Source organism: Marmota marmota, unplaced genomic scaffold, assembly GCF_001458135.2.
Source record: "Marmota marmota marmota unplaced genomic scaffold, marMar, whole genome shotgun sequence".
Classification (NCBI taxonomy): domain Eukaryota; kingdom Metazoa; phylum Chordata; class Mammalia; order Rodentia; family Sciuridae; genus Marmota; species Marmota marmota.
The window spans coordinates 24,068,114-24,094,011 of NW_026000082.1; the positions used below are offsets into that span (position 1 = coordinate 24,068,114).

Sequence of the window (25,898 nt, forward strand, 5' to 3'; positions counted from 1 at the left end):
ATAAGTACAAACTTTTTAAGGAACCAAAATAAGGGCTTGCTCAATCAACCTCTGCTCTCAGAATGCTTGCAAGAGAAGTCCTTTCTATCTGGGCTATAATGTAGTTTCCCTTTGTCAAACAGAAACACTATCCACATTTCTACATTGGAAAAAAAAAAAAAAGCAGAAGTTCAAAACAAAGCAAACTGATGAAACAATTCTGATACTGATTAAGGAAAAAAGGTAATAACAATAAACTAAGTTATTTAAAATCAGAGGATCAGAGGTGGGAAGGTTAGGAATGTAGCTCAGTAGCAGAGTACTCACAACTTTTGTGAGAGAGAGAAAAAGAAAGGAAGGAGATCAATCAATGAGAGGTGGGAAAAAATCTTAAAAGCCATTAGGTCCAAACTCAGTGAAAGCAGGAGGAAATACTTCTACAGCTGACCACCAGGCTCATAGAGTGCTAGGTCAATTAGGAACCATTTCAAAAGACAGTTGGTTCTACCATTAGAGATGAGATTAGTAAAGAGGCATCCCTTTTGCTGAGTACCATTAATTTGAATTCCTATCATTTCTATCTCCTGGCACTGTTTTTTACTTCTCTCATATTTATATAAAATATCAAAATATGCAAGATAAAGATGGAGTTTGGCAATTCTAACAAAAGAGAGCAGTATTCATATACCCAACCAAAATATAAGTTAACTGAACTAACTTAATTCAGAAGATCAATGAAAGAACAGATGTTGCAATTAGACTGCTATGACATCTGTGGAAATGAGGCAAGGCAACCATATCTTCCTATCAGGTAACCAGAAAAAGAAGAAAAGTGTTAAGTACTCACTGATGAAGTGATAATCAATCTACATCTTAACCTAAATTAATAGTTAAAGTGGCTTTTCTCAAAAGACATCAAGGCCTATCACTAGGAAATTAACAGGAAGGCAGACTGAGGTCTAGCAGAAGAAAGGAAGGAGACATTCTTCTTTTTTCTCAGGTTGTTAGCAGTGCTTATAGACAATGGTGCTGCCATGACTTTGCTCAACCCTGGAAACAGGTGGGCCACAAAATGAAATACTACTGCAAAAGAAATACAGAAAGGAATAAAAGTCCAAAGCAATAAAACCGTCAAGGGACAGGAGGCAAAACAAAGCACTTGTCTACAGCCAGGTGCAGCAGCCTCCCTCAGCTCCTCTACACATTTGCTATTCATTTCCTTTAAACCTAGGAAACACAATATCTGCTCTCAACTGGTTCAATAATATTTTTTTATGTATCTGAGGTAATCTACCTGGCCCCTGCTATCCAGGGTTAAAGATATGGGTCATCTAAACTATGTCATTAATTACCTGTGTGACTTTAAGCAAGTCAATTCACTTCTCTGAGGGTCAATTGCTTTACTTACATTAGATTACCCCTAAAATCTACCTCTTTTAAAAGATAGTAACTGCACCTTTAAAATTCAGCAAAGTACATAACCCTCAATAGCCTTCAATCTTATTTCCCTCATTTGTTATGAGTAAGTAGAGTTTTATTATAGGTTAGGTTGTGACTCTTCCTGTCTATCCCAGCAGTGGATGATAACTAATGTATACTCACATGATGCTTCTGGTAATAAAGAACTGTAAATCAACCAACCTGTACCACTACTACTCAACTGTAAGCCCCTGAAGACTTCAGGAAGGAAAGGATAGGGTCCTAGCTTAAATTTTTTTGTCAGTTCTGAAAAGAACATGCTGCCAAGGTATATTCTGATGATGTCATCACCCCATTCAAAGACATGTAACCGGATTCCCACCATCAAATGAACTCTAAATTTCTAAGTATGGTTTAAATTCTTGCATGATCTGAGCCTTTCTAGGATCAATTCTTATCACTCCTCTTCTCGCTTCTGTACACCAACAACGGGCATCACTTCCCCTTAAAATTATACGCACAGATGCCAGTTGTCTTGTTCCTGACACGGAGAAAGCTGAGAATGAATTCCATCCAGACATTTTTCTGATTTGGAGACAGGACACAGATAGAGAGACGCCTGGGTGTAGTAAGTCTTTGATTCCTACCAGAAAGCCTCTTGGCCACCACAAAAATCAACGCACACATATATCAAAACAATCATGTTGTACACTATAGGTATATATAGTTTTCATTGTCAATTATGCTTTAACTTTTATGCATGAGGCCCTGGGTTCACTACCCAGCACCCACCCCCAAAATCCTTTTTCAGTGTCTTACAGCTGGTCCTGGAGCAGCTATGCAGGGCTCTTCTTGGTGGTGCTGTCTGAAATTTTAAAACAAAGCTCAAGTGTTTTGGCATTTCCCTGGGAGATTCTGGTATATGCTATGATTGTTTTTACAGTAAAGGGCAGAAATATTTTAAGAAGGTCAAAAGAGCTAACTATAAGATTTTCTGCTTTGGTTGAAGACTCTTGGGAAGTCAGTGAGATCTGACTGATTATTCAAGCCAACGAAGGCCTCCCGTTGCTTCCAATGGAGGCCATTCCTCTGATGGTAAAACAAAACAAAGAGGCCTACCTCTTTCCTTGAGCACATTGCAGTCTTACTCAACAAAGAATAAAAGTGAGCCCCCCCCCAAAAGATAAGTGGAGTGCTAAGTCCATTAGGAACTAAGCTTTGGTTTTTATGGAGTGAAACAATGATGGCTCACCTTCAAACACAGCTGAGGTTCCTAGAAGATGCATCAAAAGTCCTTCATTCCATTATGACTGGCACCCAGCACTCCCTGGAAGCACCTCAGAAGAGTGAAGAACAACTTCTGAGGATAACAGACGGTGTGGTTGACACATTCATCTCTAGGAAAGTCTGGGAGTGCCTTCCCCAAGAAGCCCCAGTATGGAAGCAAAGCGTGTGGGAACTGAGTAAAAATGCTGGACAACTTGAACATATGAGTAAACAGAGTTGTAAGTAAAAGAGAAAGCCAGCTTAAAATCCACCACTGAAACTGTGTTGGAGGTGATAAATTTGCTCTTTTAGAGCACCACATGAACGATGGCAACTTGGAACTAGGAAAAGGGTGAATCAGAAAATGGAACCACCCAAACTATCAGAAGTCAATCTGAAGAAGCTACTTGATACTGAAACGTTTCCTTTAAAAGGCTTGAAGAGCTTCTTACAGTTTCCTGATCAACTTAAGATCCTTCACAGGTCTTAGGGGCTACTAGTAAGAGAGCTTTTCGTGAAAATCTTCCCCACAAAGCCTTTTCTCCTTCCTATTCCAACTCCAGCAGTACTTCATGGCCTTTTCTGGTGCACACACTCTTCTAAGGTTGTTTTTTTTTTTTTTTTTGGGGGGGGGGTACCAGGATTGAACTTAGGGGCACTTGACCACTGCCACATCCCCAGCCCTATTTTGTATTTTATTTAGAGATAAGGTCTCACTGAGTTGCTCAGCACCTCACTTTTTACTGAGGCTAGCTCTGAACTAGTGATCTTCCTGCCTCAGCCTCCCGAGCCACTAAGATTACAGGCACATGCCACCGCACCTGGCTCTAAGGTTGTTCTTTTGTTGGCTTTTATTTTTATTTTTATTGTCTCCTTTAACAAAAATACCTAATACAATATAATTTTTTTGTACAGCATATTCTTAAAACCTAATAGGAGTATTTTTCTTATGTGAATAAAGTTTCAAATGACTTATTATAGAAGAACCACACAAAGGTAACTTAAGTATCTGTTATGGTTTAGATATGAGGTATTCCCCTAAACTTCTATGTTAATGTAGGAATATTAAGAAGTGAAATGATTATGAGAACTGTAACCTAAATCATCCATCTTAGTTTGAATGGACTAAGTGGGTAGTAACTGTAGGCAGGTGGGTGGATGAAGGAGGTTTATCACTGGGGGCATGCCTTAGAAGGGTTCATCTTCCCTATGGATGCTCCCCATTGCTTTCTCTCTGCTTCCTGGCCACTATGGACAGAGCAGGGCTCCTCTACCATGCCCTTCTGCTATGATATTCTGCCTCACCTGGGCCCAGAGCAATGGAGTCAGCCCACCACAGACTGAAATGCTGACACCATGAACCAAAATAAACTTTTCCTCCTCTAAGTTATTCTTGTTAGGTATTCTGGTCCCGGGTGCGGGGGGGGGCGGGGGGAGATGCAGGTCAGTGATAGAGCACTTGCCTAGCACATGGAGGGCCCTTGGTTCAATCCCAATACCACACACAAAAAAAAGTCATTCAAACTAAAGTGACATTTTGTAGTACCCTACATAGAAAATCAGAGGAAAGGGTGTTTATGATGCTCCTTGTCTCCCGGTTAGTCCATGATATTTTAGCTGTAGCTAATCTCCTACACAAAGGCCCTGCTTAAGCATTTATGAATAAGCTAGAAGAATAGTAGCTGAGACAGGGCTTCTCTGAAAAGAGAAGGGCAGAAACAAAAAAATAGCTGCTTTCATTGGGGGCAGGAAGAAGGTTATTTCATTAGGAGCCAAACAGTGAGATTATCTCAGTACAAACAATTGCTTGGCTTGAAGGCTTCATGTGCAGTTACTCCAGCAAACCCTCAGCTGGAATGGAACACAGAGCCTACTAGGACCCAAGAACAGGGTCTGAATGACGCACTCTTAAGTGTCAGAATCTAGCTTTAGGATCCCAGTCCATCCCAACAAGGATGCCCACAGAACATGCTCTACCCCACTCAGCACCATTCTGTACCTGACCCAGTGAAGAAAATTTAAAGAGATGAGGAAAACTGGGAACAGTGGGAGCAAATTCAAAGTTATTCAAACTGCTGGACACAATGGTGAACACCTGCAATCCCAGCTACCCAGGAGGTTGAGGCAGTAAGATCACAAGTTTAAGAACAGCCTGGAAAACTTAACAAGACCCTGTCTCAAAATAAAATGAAAAGGGCAGAGGATGCAGCTCAGTGATAGAGTGCTTCCTTAGCATGTGCGAGGCCCTTGGTTCAATCCTCAATGCCACACACAAAGAAGTTATTTAACCTACACTGACATTTTATAGCAAATGTAACAAATACAAAAATTAAGTCTCCTCAGAAATCTAATATATTTCAAATCATTACTTCAATAGCTAATGGCAGGTTGGGGGAGTGGGTGGATATAGAGAGATCACTGAGCTAACAGCCAGGCAAGTATTTCAAAGTCAGCCAGGTGGACCTGATATTTCAAAATCTCACATTATAATTAAATTAATTCCCTAGCACTCATGACCTCGCTTCAGGTAATGAACACTAACTTGGTTTGCCAGAAGTTACTGTCTTCACTCTCTGGGGACATTTAGTTCCCTATTTTTTTAGGTTACTTTGGGTTAAAGCTTTAACTTCCTCTTTTGCAACAACTACTGTCTATTCATATCCTCACAATAATACCAAATGCAAAGTGAGCCTGCCTGTGGAAGTATGTGGTGGGGTACCTTTAGGAGAAGGTGCTTAAGGAGGGTGAGGTGGTCCCTGATCCATGAGGATGCTCTCCATCCTCCATCCCTGGGATAGATTCCTGATGCCACCACACAGAAGATAGATTAATTTCTTCCCCTGGGTAGGTAAGCTCATAATACTAGATTCCAGATAAACAGACCAAGTCCTAATCCACAATTCAAAAACCAAGGGGCTTCCTAGGTTGCTGACCCAATAGCCTTTGTAAGTAAATGCTTTCATACATTTCAATTACCACCTCCACCAATGGCCAACAGCAGGCTAGTATTACTATCATTAAATTCCCTCATAATCAAGTGTTGGCATTTTCCTGATAACAGTAAGCACAGAATACACATGCTGACAAAATAGCTAATAAGCATCAAAAGAACAATGTGAAAATCAACAGAAAAAAAACAGCCCACATTCAATCAGTCTACCTTCTCCCCCAAGACAATTTCTCCTCCAGAGGCAATGTCAATCTTTGTAGCAATTTTTGGTTGTCACAACTGGCAGAGTAGTTGGTGCTAGGCATCTGGTGGGCAGAGTCCATGGGATGCTGCTAAATATCCTAAAAAGCACAGGACAGTCCCCCAAACAAGTCATTATCCAAAATGTCAATAGTGCTGATGTCAAGAAATCCTATTCTTGAGGAACCATTTTTATGCCATTTAGTTTGAAACAAGTGAGATATAAAAAACATACAAATTCTGCAGAAAAGACTCTTTTCCTGATGTGTTACAAACAGATAAACACTTAGAGTATTGCTATGGTTTAGATGAATGTCCTCCAAAGGTCCATGTATTAAATAAATTTTGGTTCCCAGGGTACCACTACTGAGAGATGGTAGAAACTTTAAGAGGTGAAGCCTTAAGTGAGGTCCTTAGGTCACTGGGAGTATAACCTCAAAGTGGATCATGGGACCTCAGTCTCTTCCTCTTCTTTGTTTCCTGGATCATAATCTAAGTGGTTGTGTTCCACCAGGCACTCCAGTCATGATATGCTGCCTTTGCTATAGGCCCAAAGCTACAGGGCCACCTGATTTTGGACTGCCCAAGTTCACAGAAGAAATGATCATCAGTTGGACTGGAAGTAGAATCATCTTTACATACCCCAAATGTGTTATACATAGTAGATGCTCAATAATGAACACTAAATCAGTATCTTGTTCTTCAGGGGCTCTTTTTATTACAACATATGAGTCACTGTGCTGCTTGGAAACTCAACATCTGAGATTGTGTGTGAAGACTTTGTCATAACCTTTCCCATTCCCACTCGCCTTCCTCAAAAGGAAGCCCAAAAGGGAAGAAGAGTGTAACATACTAGAAAGCTCAAGCCCAAGTGGCCAGACAGAAAATGTTTCCAGTTGTTCCCAGGAAATGCATGCCTTTCACCCAGGTAGAGGCTCTATGCAGAACCTTCTGGGTTGACAAATGAGACCCCATAAAAGGTCATGAATATGTGAACTTCTGTCTATTTAATGGAGTGCAGCAGCTTCCCTAACACATCAAAGGAGGCCCAATCAATAGCAAACACACAGAAAACTGATGCCAGTTTAACTGAATCACAACCATATCCAATCAAGCTAGAGAATTTTCATTTCTAAATAAACAGTAGAATAGAAATGAGTTCTGGGATCAAAGTACAAATGATTAGTCCAGTGGCATGCTGCATGTTAGTCATCAAAACAGCCCGGGCTTAAAGGAGAGCAAAAGGTGGAGATTTGTCTTTTCACAAAGAAAATATTGACAGTAATGTTTCAAATGCCAAGTGTTACACAATTCAGTATAATGAGGTACACAGTCAAAAGATGTGGCACAATGGGGTAGGTCAAAGATGGCAGCCATATTGGATAGAAAAATCCTGGACAGGAAACACTATGCAGAAAAACTCAGGGCAGGTCTCTAGGAAAATAATCACAGTTTCAAAAGAGCCAAAGATTTTTCAGACTAAACAAATCTATTCCAATGAGTATACCAAGAGCTTCTAAAACTGCAGCAAAGTTATTATTAATTTCTAGAGCACCTGAGAACACTATCTAAATATTTACTCCCATCCCACAAAGGGCCAAAGAACTGCGATTTCAGCCCACTGTTTCATAGCCCTTGCTACATTTTCCCCAAGACTAAACCTCCTACTGAGAAGCTAGGGGATAGTGACTAGCTCCAAGTTCAAATGTGGCACAAGATGCCAGAAGCACACAAATGAAATAGCACAGAGAAGCAATTACCACAAAACACCCATGAGATTCACTTGCTCAGCTTACTGTAATATCACAGATCTTCAAATATCTGAGCTAACAGTATGAAGGTCAAAAACAAAACAAAACATAAAAGAATATGATCTGAACACACATTAACAGACTGATACTATTTATGATGTGGACAGAGAAACTGCCAGACACTGTTCATTAGTTATAAACACAGACATGAAGACAGTCCCCATTCTCATTTACAACCTAAGGAAAGCCCCTGTTTAAAAAAAAAAAAGAAGTCATTACCCTTTTCTACTAATAGGGCCTCCCATCCATTTGTTAGTATATGAATTTAAGTGAAGAAAGAGTGTGTGAACAACATAAAAGGCTAATCAATGGCACAACAATATCCCCCCACACCAGGCACAGCATGTGAAATGCTGGCCCATATGGCCGTGATATGGTTCATAAAACTGTAGTCAAGCCAGGGTGGCTCTCCACTCCTTCCCCCAACAGGTGTCTATGGCAGTGAAGCATTTTAAGAATGAGAGTTCTAAAGCAAGTTATCTTACAACTTTTTAAAATTAGAGGGTCCCAATGATTAGTTTAAAACTGAACACATAAACACCTTTCAGTCTAAGAGTAACACAGAAATTGGCATTGTACAATTACTTATTTTGTTGAAAAACTGAAATCCAAATGTTCAACAATTAGGCAAAAGTTAAGGAAATAATGACCTATTCCCATAATGGGACACAATGATGTTTTAATGTCATGAAAATGCTTACAATAAATGTTATACAAAACAATAATGATATAACATCATTGTGGTATAAGCTCAAGTAAATAACCTTTGATGAGGATTATGGAAACTATCTTCTGCATCAATATGCTTTTTCATTCTTTCCAATAATTTTTTTACATGAGTGTGGACAACTTTCATAGTCAGAAAAGATGAAATCTCTGCTTCTTAAAGAAACAGTGTTTAATGTTCAGATAATAAGCACAAGGACTCTCCCACCTGCCTACTTCTTCAGATACCAGCAGACAAAAACCAACTGGTCTGGGAATCTGTTCCTATGACAACAATTTTTTTTCTTTGAATACATTAGAAATCTAATGAAACTGGGACCTATTTTTACTCTGCCATAATATGGACTCTTCAGGCACTTGTGTCAGGCTGCTTCTATTCACAGACAAGACTCAGAACCATATAGTATATATGGAGGAGCTAAGCTATAATCTTTCTGGTTCCAATGCTGCATTTAATGAAGCTTCCTTGCTCTCCTACAAGCAGGGAATGCTCATACAGTAGTTGCACTTCTCTCAAATTTCTCTGTCTGAAACAGTGACTCTAACCAAACTCCTCTATGCCCACTTTCAGAGCAACAAAGTCAACCCTGTTCCAAATAGCTTCTCTTTCAGAAAAAAGAAAGAAAAAAGCTTTCAACGTTTATTTCTTTTCAAATCAGTTGTCACACTCAAATTGGTTTTCATTAGCTCTACTGTTTACAGCTATTTTGAACAAAAGCATCATAGTAAGAACAGGAGTTTCCTTCCTGTTTCTCCTCTGAGGGCTTGTGTTAGTTATCACATGAGATAAAGTATCCAACAAAAAACCAAAAAGACACCAATGTCCCCTCCAGCAGGATCTTTATGCTATAGCATAAGCTGCCACCAGCTCACACAGAAAATCCTGTAAGAAATTGTTTTTCAAAGGCTTAAGAGCAAAAACAACCATCCAAATAATACTACATGACAAACTTTTAAACTCAAAGCTAGAAACATTAGAGAACTCATTTCTAAATCCACACATTTGGGGACTTCCAGTTAGACAAGAAAAGAGGAAGAAGGCAAACAACAAAATTTACTGTGTGTGCACTTCAGGCAAATGAGATGAAGTAACACTGCAGGATTAACATGTAAACCCACATCTAGAGATACAAGCTCTACGGTAGAGGTCTGGGGATTTACGGTTGATTCCTTCACTATCAACTTCTGCAATAAACAGCATAATCTGAAAAAAGAAAAACAAGACACTATTTGGACCAACCACTATGTAAGGATAAGTCTATCAACTACAGCTGACAGAAGGTCTCTCCCTCTTGCCATTTGTTCTAAATACATAAAATGGGAACCCTACACATTTGGTTTCTTGGTGAGGAGAAATAAATGAAGCCTGAAGAATCCAGTTCTCATCATGGGGACTAAGAAATTTCTGTTTGAGAGCTCTGGCTTGAAATTTAAAAATAATCAACAAGGTATTCTCCAAATTGCCTTATATAATTCAGTACTTAGATAAACATTTATCCCATTTATACTTCAAAGCAAACCAGCATGCCTACAGGAAATACTCAAAAGAGGGTTTTGCTCAACAGAAATTGTCAGAGAATCACTTCACATTAATTGAAAATGAAAAGTAGTAGGAACAATAGAATCCTATTACTACCCAGTGACATGTTACAAAGGTGGGATCCCAGGGCAAGTTTCAGCTGCACAAGAGGGAGGATGGGGAGAAGAGGACAGTGGGACAAACTGAAGACAACAACCAGGGCCACCTTACGCTGTTGGATGGCCACAGCTGAAGGTAGATTTGGCTCATCTCTGGGATTTTCCAGTGGGGAGGTACCTGCCGTTCAGCCATCAATGGACCAGCATTCACAAAGCCTGTTGGGAAATATAGGATCCAGAAGAGTGGGGTAGGAAAGGAGAAAGTTTGGAAAAGGGAAGAGTCAAACACAATTGCAAAATATCATAATTTTTAAACAAGAGGCTTCAAAACGCACAGATGTACCTTTTAAGGTATATCTTTAAAACCAAAATGGCCTTGCTGAAAAGAGCTGCTACTCTGGGAAGCAGCCGGATATGCTTTTTAAAATACCAAATTACGAATTTTCATTACATCTGCAAATTACAATAATACCTGCCAAGAGAAAATTATCTTTTTGGAAAAAGTAAAAAACAATGAAACCTACATGATTTTTACTGTTGGTAACTTTATTCAAACAATGAAAGTCCCTTATCTGTGGTCTCTAAGGAAAGTAAAGCAGACACCCTCACACTGCACTGAAACCTTTTGCTGGCCTAGTTCCACCAACTCCATTAATGTAGCAAGGGCCCAAATGCAGGTGACCTGATTGACAAAAAAAAAAGCACTTCTAGAAAATGCTGAACTTGTATCATGTAATTCAAATACTTTTATAATCAAGAAGAAAACTATTAACAACAACTTGGGAAGCTCTGCCTTTAAATGGAGCAGCAGCAGCAGCATTCCTTACACGACAAAACACTTTTCAAGTTTAATGTAGAAGAAAATAGATCCAGTGATCTCTCCTCCCTTACCCAGTGCTAAGTAGCTGAACTTGTGGGGGGAACCAACCAAGCAACTAACAAGACTAGTCAAAAGATGTGCAGCACCATGAAAATTAGCCCCACCACAATTACCTTAACTGTCAAGGAAAGCCTAAGCCAGGTTTAAGGCTGGCATCCTCAAACATTGTGCATCCTCTGTATTCTAACTCAGGTCTCCAGCTGTAGATAAGACTAAATGTATCAGTGTAGCTACACCATGCTTAGGAGTAAAACTTCCCAGAATCAACAGGGCGGGAACCCATATTCCTAAGAAAAAAAAAAAAAACGATAAATCATTTCTCGCAATGGCCAACAGTCACATACAAATTCAAGAGAAGCCAATTTGGGCTGGGGATGTGGCTCAAGTGGTAGCGCGCTCGCCTGGCATGCGTGTGGCCTGGGTTCGATCCTCAGCACCACATACAAACAAAGATGTTGTGTCTGCCGAAAACTAAGAAATAAATATTAAAAAAATTAAAAAAAAAAAAAAAGAGAAGCCAATTTGCCTAGCCACATGCCCTACTTACATAGGCTATGACTAAGTTGTTAGATTACTTCCTGGGACTAATTCTTGTTTCAGCAACAAAGATCCTCTAGAAGCACACCAAGTTGTACCTGCCTGAAAACCCTTCCTATCTCTTGCCTGTAATAACTCAAATGAGGAAAAGACTGTATCTCAGAGATGTTTCACGTGCTTTTGTCTTTACTTGCTGGCACTTGAGTCCTACCCTTCCTTGCTCCACTCTGTCACAGGGCACTACATCTCCCAGGCACTCTTGCCAACTGATTTTCTGGATAAGTTCCCTCAACAGGAGGTATGGTGGGGATAAGAGGCGAGAGCCAGGGTTCTCTCTCTCTTATTTGGCCTGGGTACCACTGGACAGCTCCTCTTTCCACGCTTCCAGCTCATACTAAAGAGCTAGGACTTCTCGACCTTGGTGACACTTTTTCTATTTTCCTTAGGGGCATAATGCTCAAAAGGATCACTAATCCCTGGAATGCCTCACCAACCCCTGTTTAGCTTCTTGGCTCTTATGTTACCTGTGTAACCTATTCTCAATATTAAATTCCCTCTGCTTTTATGACCTATAGTGGTTTGCTTCTCTAATAAGGAAACCATTAAACAGGGACTTCAAAGCTTTTTTTTAAAACTTATTTTTCAGAAATTAATTTTTCTAAGAATTAAAACAATTATTCAAAGAACCTACAAAAGATCTCTTCTAATGAAAAATAAAAGACGTATAGATGACAAGATCCATTTATTCATTCAAACAAAGATTTACTGAGAGCCTGGTCTTGTCAACCCCTTTCACTGCTGGAAAGACCACAGCAAACAAAACAGGACCAAATCACTGTCCTCAAAGGCTAGCACTATTGTGGACACATCATGTGTGGCAAATCATAATCTAGAAAATTAACTAATACAGCCAGGCATGGTGGAGCACACCTGTAATCTCAGCAACTCAGAAGGCTGAGGTAGGAGGTTATCAAGTTGGAGGTCAGCCTCAGCAACTGAGCAACGTCCTAAGCAAATGTGCAAGCCCCTGTCTCAAAATAAAAAATAAAAAGGACTGGGGATGTAACTCAGTGGTAAAGTACCCATAAATTCAATCCTCTGTGCGAAGGAAAGGATAAAGGAAGGAAAGGATAAAGAAATTAACTAATCAGTATAGGCACAGCACAGTGGCACACACCTGTAATCCCAGAGGCTTGAGAAGCAAACAGTAAAATCATGAGTTCGAAGCCAGCCTCAGCAAAAGTGAGGCACTATGCAACTCAGTGAGACCCTGTCTCTAAATAAAATACAAAATAGGGATGCGGATGTGGCTCAGTGGTTGAGTGCCCCTTAGTTCAATTCCTGGTATCCAAAAAAAGGAAAAAAAGTTAACAAATACAGGAATACTGCTTTAAAAACAAAGGAATCTGGTAAAAGTGAAGTAATGTTAAGGTGTGCTACTCTACACAGATTGTGTTCCTATCTTTCAATGTGGTATGCTGAACTGTTACATTCCAGAGGCCAATACAGAACTTCTTCAAAATTAATATCTATATAAACTGGTCACTTGCTCAAACAGAAGTACAACTGTGATAAGGATTTAAGCAGACATAACATCAAAATTAAGAACTGTGTGCTTAGAATGTAAAACACGTGCATTTTATGCAGACTCTTGCTTGGCATCTTTTTCACAAGGGATATCATCTGGATAAAGAAGAGTCTGGCTCTAATAAGTTAATTTATCCCTTCTCCACGACACAGGTAGACTGTGTCAACATAACATACAAAGCCAGCTGCAATGTACATAATGAGTAGGGATCAGAGTCACTGATTGCATGATATTATTCCAAAATGGAATTTTCAGGCAGAAGAGAAACAGGCAATGACTCATGTGATGAATGGTTATACAGACAACTATGCCCAAGAAAGCTGCCACCTACATACCATGACATCAGATGAAAAATGCAGAAAGAAGGTAGTTTATGATATATCTGGAAACAAAAAAATTTGCTGCAAAGTATACCCAAAAGGTGAAGCTGTGCCTACCTGTTTATGCAAGGTACCTTATACAATCAAGAGCACACATCAAATACTCAAAATATGAGCTGCTTGAGCATAAAAGCATGTTCAACCTCAAAACTCAACAACACTGGCTCCAGAGATGATGTACTACATACTGCTGGCATTTCATTAGACTTTTCTAACGTAATTTAATGTACCCATGAAGGCACACTTCCATTGACATCTTGTGCACACAAAACCCAGACCTTTCTTAATATTCAGCAATTAGAAAGCATTTCATTTGAGCAGCAGGTAGACCTACAACACTGTGAATTTCTTATACAACAGGGAATCTAAAGCATAATGCATATTCACAATTTCAGTGCCATAAAGCACATTAAGAGGAAAGGAGAGCCCATTGAACTGGGCTTTTAACTTTACTGGCCCCTGACTAGTTAACAAACTCTACCCCTTGACAAGCCCCAATGTGTGGGCAAGAAACTACCCACACACATAAACCATACAACACATCTTGGAGGCTGTGCACATTCTGTTTCCTCTTCCTGGAATGAAAAGTCCCCTAAATTCACCTAGCAAAGTTCTGCTTATCCTTTAAGTCACAGCCTAATTATCTCTTTAAAGCCATGACTTCCTGTGAAACAGTTTTCCTTCTCCAACCCATTCATTGTTCCCTGTACACAATGCCACAATGATAATTACAACGCTGTATCTGTATTTGTTTTACACATCTGCTTCCCTATTGGACAGTAAAATCCTTGAGATCAAAGATCTTATCTTTGAATCCATATGTCCTGGCAGAGTATCTGACATAAAGCATGTGCTTAAGGAATATTTTCTGGGAGCTGGGGCTGTAGCTCAGTGATATAGCATTTGCCTGGCACATGATAGGCACTGGGTTCGATCCTCAGCACCACATAAAAATAAATTAATTAAATAAATTGTGTATATCTACAACTAAAAAAAAAATTTAAAGAAATATTTTCTGAATAAATATATGTAGTATGGAATCTCAGACTTTCAAATTTCCCCCTAATAGATATGGCATTTTGTGTTTTTCTTTCCTCACTGCCACAGAACAATATTTAAGAACAAGGAGAACAAATAGGAAAGTTATCTCCCAAGGAACAGGTTTAGCATGTTGATATTAAAAGACAATTTAGGGGTGGGGTTGTAGCTTAGTGGTAGAGCACTTGCCTAGCATGTGTGAGACAGTGGGCTGGATTCTCAGTACCACATATAGATAAGAAATAAAGGTCCATTGACAAGTAAAAAAATACATTTAAAAAAAGACAATTTAATGGGGATTTTGATAAATTACTTTCAGTAAAACTGTGTCAATCTAACCATGACTGTCGAGTTAAGGTGTATTAGCTGTAAAAATCTAGAAAGTTGGGCTGGGGTTGTGGCTCAACAGTAGAGCACTTGCCTGGCACATGTGAGGCCCTGGGTTCAATCCTCAGGCCACATAAAAATAAATAAATGAAGGTATAAAAAAAAATCTAGAAAATTATTTGATCTTAGCTATAGAAGGATGTTTAACAACCAGAAATGAAAGCAGAACTCCTCCTGTTATTAGATCTGATAGTTTTTTTAAGCTCTCAAAATATGCCACCAATATAACTAAAAATAATTAAAAATTGACAGGAAAGCTAGGCACAGAAGAGAATTCCTATAATCCCAGAGACTCAGGAGACTAAGGCAGGAGGATTACAAATTCAGGACAGCCTCAGCAAATTAACAAGGCCCTCAGCAACTTAGTGAGACCCTGTCTCTAAATAAAAAATAAAAAGGGCTGAAGATATAGCTCAGGGTTCAATCCCCAATAAAAAGAAAAAAAAAAAACAGGAAAATTATGTTCTAAGGAATGATATCTAAAAAAGCAATAACTTAGCTATCTTAGCTATCAATGGAAAACAAATGAAAGAAAAACTAAAGATTAATTAACAGAAATTAAAATTTAGAACTGTATTAGAAAATTTTCACACAAAGAAATTTACTGGTCTAATCTTTCATGCAAGTCTGAAAAGTCAGGGAATATCCAGAGGCCATCCTCTAGGGTACCATAAAGTAAATCTGCAAAAATGTCAGAACTCCCATATATAGGAAATGGTTTTGGCTTAAAGACTAGGGTTTTACTGGGTGAGTCATTCTAACTGTGGTCCAGTAACTAGAGTATTGTAGAATAAAGTAAAAAAGTGAAACTAACAAAATCAGAATTTAAAAAATAAGATTAACAATGATAAAAGTAAATGATGCTTACATTTTAATAATATTTTAGTTTTCAAGGTACTTTCATCTTTTAAAGTTAAAAAAAAAATAAGGTGAGAAAATTGGGTGGCATGCAAAGCTAGTGTAAAAAGAATAAAGGAATTTTACTACATGCTCCATTCTAAAGTCTACTGCCCCTTCTACTACTCTGCCTCTTTGCCACCTGAAAGATGGGCTTATAAATGCTATGGATGGGCCTAGGACACTTTCTAAGATGCCTCCAATGAGAGAAGCTGCCTTCCAAATCACTTGAGAATATCTTCCAACTTAATCAAGACATCCTGGATAGTGCCTTACACAATACCTTAAATAATGCAATGTGCATGGAGAGAGAACTTTCATCATTTCCATGTTATACTGTTGTATTGTTGATTGAAAAATGCAAGATACTAAGAATTGTGGGTAATATGCTACTATTTGCATAAAAGTACTAAAAGTAATATATTCAAATGCCTTTGTTCTTCATGGCATATATTATTCTCAAAAGTCAGGTAAGAAATTGCCAATAGTGGTTACCTGCCAGGAGGGAAAAAAGTGGCTGAGGGATCAGGGACAGAATAATGACTTTTCACTATACATGTTGTCTTTTGGATCTTTTGAATTTTGAACCACATAAAAGTGCTACCTTTTTCAAAAAGTAAATTTAAATTTAAAAATATATAATGGGAGTTGGAACAGAGGCAGTGGTAATTAGTGGTGAAACAAGATGTAGGAGATGTAAAAAGTAAAAATAAATAAATATATATATATATATATATATATATATATAAAATTCTTCTCAAGGTTCACAGTCTGAAGTAAATATTCCTCAAGACCATTCCAATTTCCTCCATTTAAATTCTTTGCTCATTAAACAGCTCCCAATTTCTCATAAACCTTGATTGATAAAGGAGAGTCCCAATACTGGACATGAGTACTCAAATCAACAAAAAGGCAGATCCTCTCATGGTAAACAGGAGTGTCCAGTTTAATCCACAGTCTCTGAGGAGTTGCTTGGGGGTTTATTCCAGGCACAAGAACTGCAGAGAAAAGACCAAGCCTTGGACCAGTAAGATTCCAAATATGAACAAAGTATGACACATTCCATCTTACTCAAAAATGAAACTGAGCCTCAATTAGCCAGAGTTACCACTGACATATCTGAAATTTTCAGTAGTTTTGTCCTCTGTCGATCATTATTTAAGTCAGTCTAAAAATTGCCCCTAAAGATCACATTAGCTTGAGGTCTCTGGTGATGAGAAAACACATCTTGGGCTTAGGGGGGTTTTTTTTATTGTTTTTAGTTGTAGATGGATTTAATACCTTTATTTTATTATTTATTTATTTTATGTGGTGCTGAGGAATGAACCCAGTGCCTCACACGTGCTAGGCAAGTGCTCTGCCATTGAGCCACAACCCCAGCCCCAGCAATGGAGTTTTTAAAGAGGCATCAGGGAAGCATCTTCTTTCCCCATACTGAAATCAAGCCAGTGCCATAGAGAACCCAGGTACTGGGGAACCTTGTACTCAAAAAATGAAAAACCCCAGGACCAACAAAACTTCTACTAAATAAAAAGAACACCTGCTTTTTCTTTATTCTGAAATTTAAATTATACATTTTTAGGATAAATTAATAAAGAAATATCATTCCTAAATAAGACTTTAAAAAGAAGAGTCGTTGCCAAAGAGTTATTTCAGAACATTACAGAAATATTCACTTGTGGGTCAGTAGTTAAAGCTGTATCAACTGATTGAATATTAATAGATGAGCACTCACCAGAGCCTATACAGTTAGAACTCAATTTTCTAAGAAAAGACACAAGAAATACAGATAAACAAACTCAAACCCAATTTTCATTTTAGCCAACAGTTTTTTAGATTCCTTCTCCAACCAAATATATTTTTTGTCAACGCTACCAGGTAACTATCTATTGACGTTTACCATCAACAGCAGCTATAAGTTTTTACAAGCAAGCAGTTACAAGTTGTCATTAAGAATTAACTAACGTTTCAATATATGATCCCCAACAAGGTTATTAGTAAAGAGCAACAAAAAATTTGAAAAAAATTTGGAGGAAGAAGTGGTGAATCAACCTCTCTTCCACATGCTATATTTTATTGGAACATGAGTAAGAATACAAGTAATATGAGAAGTAGGGGAGTGGGTGCTACTAATCATCAAAATGGCATCTGACTTTCCAAATGTAGCAATGCTCACTCCAGTGGGTTGCTTCACTATGACTCAAAATCTGTCAAGTAAGGACATAAGGTAATTTAAGTAAAGACAAACAACTCACAAATTTTAAACTGAATCCTCCAAAGATCTAACAAGGATCAATCTATAAGAAATTAACCTACTCAACATAAATTGATTCTAAAATACTTTTTTAAATAAATTCTTGCTAATGTAAAAATTTAGGAAAAGAAGTCTGGGGATCTGCTTTCCTAATGACAAATTTCATTTACCTATTGGTAGAGGTCACTAAAATATACTACTAGGTAACTAAACCAATGCATCATTCCTCTGTCCTCCTTACATAACCTATTCCAAAAAAAAAAAAAAAAAAGGTAATCAAGTGAAACCATTGATTAAGCATCTTCCTTTTTCAAAATAAATATATTTACATTTGAATTTTTATACTATATATATCCAACATGCTATATGGCAAATAACCCTAGCAAATCCTCTGCATTACCAACAAAAGTAAGTGAATAATATCCCCCCCAAATATTGCAATTTGTATCTATAAATGTTAAATGTAAACATTTCACTAATAACCAAGCTTTCCTATCACACTGATTTTTAATTGTATTGAATCATGGATTTTGAGGGCACAGGAAACAAAGACTAAATGATTCTGCCAATTTACACTATTTCACCTTTACTAGAGTAATCACTATGGAAGCAACAAATCCGATGATGAATTCTTTGCTTCCTTTTGTCCACTGATAAAACTGATCCTGCGCTACAGCCCAAATCTGTTAGTTTCTGCCAGCACACACATGAGGCCTCCAACGCACTCCACAAACCAGGGCTAGGCTGTCTAGAAATCCACACTGTGTCACTGCATAAGGCAGCTTCCCTCTGCACACATCCTGGAAGAAGAAAGCCACCTAAGCACTCTTGTCAGATCTCAGTAGGGCTGTAAAATGACAAAAGGAATTGCTCACCAAAGAGCAGGCAGCAACAATCACCACCTTTAAAAAATCATTTAAGCAGTTATCTGTCATCTCACCTCCCTCCTCACCTCCTCCCCTCCTCTCTCTCTCTCTCTCTCTCTCACACACACACACACACACACACACACACACACGATGCACGCGCGCGCGCGCACACGCACACTCACAATGCAGTTCATCCACAGATTTGCAAGTGAAAGGCTGCTAGCTCCGGACTGACAGTTGACCCAGAAGTCATCAAATCCCTGAAATACAGACACTCTCACCTGAACACACCAATTTCACCGCCCCCCACACCCCCCACCATTACCACCTCTGACACACAATTCGCTCGCACCAAACCCCGAGCCGCACAAAACCTAGCATGCTCACCAGAGGCGTTACCATTTAAAGATGACTTGGGCGCCCTAAACTCCACAAACCCCCTCCCCACGCAGGCCATCCATCCCCATGGCGCGGCCCGGCGACTGGACCCCTCGCCCACCCGGAGGGACGCGCTACCTTTAGACTGGCAGTCCGCACAAAACTTGTTATCCTCCTCCAGCAGCAGGTTGGCCAGGACCGCCTGGTACCGATCCACGTCCTTCACCGACTTGCCGGTCATGGCCAGGGTGCCGGCGGGGGCAGAGGGCGACGCGCCCTCCTCGCCCCCAGATGCCCCCGTCTCAGTCCGAGGTGAGAACTCCCGGTCCCCCGCCCAGGAGCACCACCTGAGCGGGGGAGAGCTCTCCTCCCGCACCTCCCGGCGCCCCTCTAGGGTCAGCGGCGTCAGCCCCCCACTCCTCAGCCCCTCGGCGCCGCGCCCCCTGGCGGGCTCAGGGAAAGGCCTGGGTCCAGCGGAGGTTGCTGGACCAGGGACCTTCAGCCCAGGCGAAGGGAGCCCGAGGCTTCCTGGGTGCCGGACGCAGAGCCGACCCCCGGGCCTGCCTTTCTGCCGGCAGTGTGTCCCGCGCCTCGGTTTCCCTGGCAGCTGCCGACACCTCGGACACCACCTCCGCCGCCTACTTCCGGCAGCTCTTCCTCTCCACCTCCACCCTGCCTAGCCCGCGCATGCGCCCCGCCCCACCGCGCCGCGCTGCCTGGGCTCCGCCTTCCAAGAACCAATCCCGGGAGAGGCCGGGGAGGGGCTTCTGTAGGGGCGGAGAAAGAGAAGACACGCCCCCTGCATGTCCTTGGAAAAGAATGAATGGAGCCTGGCAGAAAGAGTGGAAGGAATAAAGGAAAAGGGAGAAAGCAAACATTTGCTAAGTTCTTGCTGTGGAAGGCACAGTGCTAACCACGTTACATGAATTATCCCAATATAATCTTCACAAAAACTTAGAATTAAGTTTTTATCATCCTTATGTAATTTCCGGGTTGTGGATACCCCAAAGTCCTCCAGCTTTTTTTTTTTTCCTTCAACAGACACATAAAAGGGCCCAAGTCCCTAGCCGAAGTTTAAGGGGACATCACACTCTCCCCATTTTTCGGAAGGTTCTGGTCACTCCTCTATGGGAATGCCGCCTCCCACTGATATTCACTAGCTTTCTACTGCCATCACCATCTTCGGACGTTGTTCTGCCTACTGCCTAGACAATCTGTGTCTTCTTTGATTCATTACATCTTCACCAAACAATGCAGTTTTGTGTAGCAGACTCATACTGAAGGTTATTTGGGAGGAGGGTGGTGATTACAACATAGCACAGAATATGCAATGACTTAAAAATGATTATTAAACATCATTGTCCAAAGCCACCTTGCTACAGATAATTTATTAGTGGCTGTCCTTTTCTTTAGGAAAACATCTGCCATCTTGCTCTTGTTTTCATTCATTCATTCACTCACTCACTCTGCAAATTGTTCCTGAGAAACGGCTAAGTATCAGGCATCCTACTGACCGAGCGAGGAACAACATGATTTGAATTGTGATTTTAAAGGATTATTCTGAAGGCTGGGAGTGTAGCTCAGTGGTAGAGCACTCACCTAGGATGTGTGAGACCCTGGGTTCCATGCCCAGAACTGAAAAACAAATCATTTTGGCTGCCATGGAAACATTAGATCAGAGAAGCTGGTAAGATGAAAAACTCAGAATCCTCTTATTTTTGTATAACCCTCTCCTGAATCTCCACTTTCTCCCAAGACTAGTCTCCCCTCAAAACTTTCATGTCATCAGAGAAAAACTAAAATTTACTATTATTTAATGAATCACAACAATTTAATTCTATCTAAACCATTCTGTTCTACCCATGCCTAGGAGACCTTTGTGAATATACATTTTGTAAACTGTTTTCCGTAAAGAAAATAAAAAAAGAAAGAAAAAGTCAAAATAGGTATTGCTTTAGCCATTTTTTAGTTGATGAAAGAGAGGGTCAAGATCACTCAGTGATAGAGCTCTTGCCCAGCATGCTCAAGGCCCTAGATTCAATCCCCAGCACCAAACCAAACCAGATTACTCAGTTATTTGGTGATTGTGCCTTACTCCAAGCCCTTCTCATCTTCATCCCTTCACTCTGCAAATAGCCTTCTTGCTTTAAGTCTTACTCTAAATAAACTGATCCTTCATATCTCTCTATCTCTTTTTAGAGAGAGATTTTACATGAAAAGAATCTCACTAACCTGCTTAAAAATCCTTTAGTGTTCCATTGCCTATGGCAATGCTTCTCCAATTTTTTCATTCGGTGAGAGAAGGCATAGTCTGGAGATTAAGCACACACACCTTGGGGCCAGAATGTCTGGGTTTAAATACTCAGTTTTAACACCATGTGAATTTAGCAAGTTACTTAACCTTTAGGTGCCTTGGTTATCTCATCTATAAAATGGGAATGATGATAGTACTTATTTCACAGGATTGTTGTAAGATAATGCCTTTATTTAAAATAGCTCTAACCCATAGTAAATGAAGGCAATGAATGTTCTTCATTCAATATTTCTGACTTTTTGCGTGTTTGTTTTGTATATGGGATTTTATTTCCTGGCCCTCTTATGATTGAGTATGACCAATGAGTTTGAGTAGAAAGGATGCATCACTTTGTGCCTGAAGCATTTATTTGCTACTTTGAGACTCTTCTGATTCCCTTTCCCTCTGATATGGCAACTATCAGTGTTCAAGATGTTGGTTACTCTTTATACTGGATTCCTGAATAACTGATAAGAGTCTTCTGCTAGCCCATAATGGATAAGCAGCAGCCCAGCATGGTGGCATATTCCTGTAATCCTAGTGGCTCAGGGGGCTGAGGGAGGAGGATCACAAGTTCAAAGCCAGCCTCAGCAACAGCGAGGCACTAAGCAACTCAGGGAGACCGTGTCTCTAAATAAAATACAAAATAGAGCTGGGGATGTGGCTCAGTGGTTGAGTGCCCCTGAGTTCAATCCCCAGGACTCACACACACACACACACACAAAAAAAAAAAAAAAAAAAAAAAAAGGATAAGCAGCATGAGCAAGAAATAAATCTTCTTTATGTTATCACTGAGTTTTGTTTATTTACAAGCATAACCTAACCTATCCAGACACATCAAGTATTAGCTTTATTATTACTTTTTTACAGTGTTAGGGATCAAATCCAAGGCCTCATTTATGCTAAGGTAGCACTCTACCACTGAACTACACCTGCAGCATATTATCAGTAATAACGCCAGAGGAAAATGAATGTATACCTCAGGGTCTGAGGATATGGACAAGGCAAATCTCTTCTTTTCCCAAGTTCAAAAAGATGTTTTTGAAGTCTTGAATTTTCCCTTGACAATTCTTGCAAAAATGCTCCCCCTATTCCATAATATAGTGTTACTTTATCATAAAACTGTTTCACATTAATGGTTATAATTTTCTATCTGTCTCAGCATCTGTTGTGCATTGTCATCTATGGTTATGAGAAAATTGGAAGAGGCCAAGGGCAGTGGCACACACTTTAATCCTGTGGCTCGGGAGGCTGAGGCAGGAGGATTGAAAGTTTGAGATCAGCCTCAGCAATTGAGCAGGGACCAAAGATGTAGTTCAGTGGTAAAGTGCCCTTAGGGTCAATCCCCAGTACAAAAAGAAAGAAGAAATTTAAGAGTCCTGACAGCACATATCACACTCGACTCCCAGTTGATTTCTCTTCTTGGTCTTTAAATCAGAGTATTTTGCCACCTAGCTCACATAAAAAAAAAAAAAAAATGACAAGGTGAAATTGATTTTTAAGCAGTTATATTAGAGTAACCATGGAGAATATTCCCCCAAATATATGTGAATATTGTTGGACTGTTGCCATAGGAAGTTTTCATTAACACATCTTCTAACTAAGAGATCAATTCTCTCCAGTCATATGTTGAACAAAAGCAGCTTCTGATCCACTGGTCAATTCACTTGGCCAATTTAGGATAATATGAATAAAAAGGCTTTTTCATTAGGAACGCAGGATGATTGTGCTCTCCACTTCACAGTCAGCTCTGTAGTCATTTGTCACATTAAGCGAACCTCAAACGAACTTGTAGTTCATTTAATCAACTCTCTTCAAGCAATTCTCAAGATTTTTTCCAACGTGAAGGACTTGTGATTATTTCAAAGCCTCCCCTGCCTTGCAGCTGATTATGTCTTCAGCTTTGAAAGCGTGTCTGCTACGTGAGCCAGCCCCGTGAGCCTTCAGCTGCAGGCCCCTCTCTGCCTCCCTTCCCATGTGTCCCTCCCCACAGTCTCACAGCTTTGGAAGCAGCTCCTTTCGCCATTGCTGATGATACCCACTGTGAAAAAGTCTTTCTCAATGACACTGTTTCATGACATCATGTTGCTCAGGATTCCAGGGGATTGGTGGTCACTGTTCCCTCACAAAGAGAGAATGGCCTCTCTCCAGCTCTGTGTCACACACCATCATCCAGGCCCCAAGTTAGACCTGCTTGTGTCCACTGTCTCCTGAAGTCTTTTCTAAGCCTTTGAACCTGTCTTCCATCCAAAGGGGCTCAGGCCCCATACCAACCCACCTTTCTTCTGAGACAATTTGCAGCTCCTACATCTACCAAACATCTCCCTCTTCCCTCCTCTCCCCCAACCACCCACTGACCTTCATGACTATTCACTAATATAGGACCTGGAAGAGGAGGCCAGGCTGCCTGTGCCAGTCTTGGAATCCTGGCTGAACTCATGGCCATGGAGCTCACACGGCACCGCCCACAGGTGTACGATAATAACAGATGGCAGCCATGAGCGGTTGTATTCAACTCTGCATGTCACAGGAGAGTGGATGTCTGCATCAGCAGCTCCTGCATTTTCAGGGCCTAGGATGGACTGGGCAAATACACTTTGTGAAGGCCTACTCCAGGGACTCTGTAGCAATGACAGAAAAGTCACCCCACACCACAACATATCATCTCAAAATAGCAGAACCCTGGGGAGAAGGCAAGATCTGAAGTTTCCAGAGAGGAAAAACAAACCACATGAAAAACGACTAGGAATCAGAATAGCATAGAATTCTCAACAGCAATTCTGGAAGCCAGGAGACCATGGAACAGTGCCTCCAAAATTCTGAGAAAAGAAAGAGTTGCCAACCTAGAATTCTGTGCCAGCCAAATAATCATTCTAGAGACAGCGTGGAATAAAGGTTCTTTCAGATATGCTTGATTCTAAAATTGTATCTCTCGTTCTGGCTTCTGTTCAGTTGCCCTCCACATTCCCTCTCGGCCCTTCACCCTGCTCTGGGCCCCAAGAGGTGACTTTGATGGACAGCACTGGCCTGGCTCCTGGCACATTGGCTTCTGGTTGCATTCAGTCAGTGGAGGCACAGGCAGGAAATCAGAGGCAGGAGCAGAGAGGTTATTTATTTTGTCTGCTTTCTCCCTGCTAGTAGGGCCACTTCCTCCTTCCCCTGACAGCGGCCTCTCCTACAGCTACAGTCTCACCACCTTCTGCTAATACCCTCTCCTGCCACCCCTCAGGCTTTGGGGGTTACAGCATCCTGCTGTTGCTAGCCTCAAGATACATGGCACCCTTTGTTGGTTTCCTGTAACCTTTAAACTCTCCTTACTGCCTCTTTTTCATTGGCCCTGTGTTTCTTATTGGAACCTAGCCAAAGCACCTGCCATGCATATTTTGTCAAAAGCCACAGAATAAGGCTGCGATGTAGCTCAGTGGTAAAGCATTTGCTTAGCAAATGTGAGGCCCTGGGTTTGATCCCCAGCACTGAAAAAAAAAAAAAGTGGCAAGGTAGGAGCAACCAGAGGGGAATGAACACAAACAAGCTCATGATCAATAATAACTAGTTATCCTATTATGAACATTAATTTGATAAAATATTGGTACTTAACTATAGCCTGTAAATGTGGGAGAGGAAATCTGGGGGAGTAGTATAAAGGAATCTAAATCCGGGGCTGTGGCTGTGGCTCAGTGATAGAGCACTCACCTGGCATGTGTGAGGCACTGGGTTCGATCCACATAAAAATAAAATAAAAATGTACTGTGTCTACCTACAACTAAATATATATGTGTGTATGTATATATATTAAAATATAAATTCTCATCTTCCATAGCAGGGAGAGAATGAACAAGGCAGGAGAGGTAAATACTGGTAGGATAAGCATGTCAATCACCTAAATTCACAAATTGCAGAATAATCCACTACAAGAGTTGAAAGTAGTTACTTCAAACGAGTGGGGACCAGAGTAAATAGGGGCAGAGCAAGGCATTAATTACTGTTGGTCATTATAACCCTGGTATACAAAAATATCCCCAAAGTCGTACTATTAGTAATACTCATGGACTCTAGGAAATGATTCAAAACATTTCCTGTCGAGGCAGTTTTCACCTCAGAGTAAGTCAGCCTTGGATAAACATCCCTCTGCATTTTCTCTCCCTCTGTTTGTTCCACAGTGTACAACTCCTGGAAAGTTCAGTATTTTTTTTTTTTTTGGTATTGGGAGTGAATTCAGGGGTGCTTAACCACTGAGTCACATCCCCAGCCCTTTTTTATTTTGAGACAGGGTCTCACCAAGTTGCTTAGGGCCTCGCTATGTTACTGAGGCTTACTTTGAACTTGAGATTCTCTTGCCTCAACCTCCAGAGTCACTGGGATTACATG

At 40.4% G+C, this 25,898-nt stretch overlaps 1 protein-coding gene and 1 long non-coding RNA gene across 2 annotated transcripts in view; both read right to left on the reverse strand.

Annotated features, from left to right (window-relative positions):
• The window catches only part of Smap2 (small ArfGAP2), a 48,080-nt gene extending 28,171 nt beyond the window's left edge, over positions 1-19,909 (reverse strand). The window contains exon 1 of the mRNA XM_015485203.2: positions 19,376-19,909. Coding sequence (XP_015340689.1) covers positions 19,376-19,478 — 103 coding nt within the window. The 5' untranslated portion in view covers positions 19,479-19,909. The remainder of the gene's footprint in view (positions 1-19,375) is intronic.
• Positions 3,514-11,269, reverse strand: LOC125620425. The gene is made up of 2 exons (XR_007352082.1): positions 11,023-11,269; positions 3,514-10,245 (listed from the first exon to the last, which is right to left on the reverse strand). It is a non-coding gene; the product is annotated as an uncharacterized LOC125620425 (long non-coding RNA).
• Positions 19,910-25,898: the final 5,989 nt, after the last annotated feature.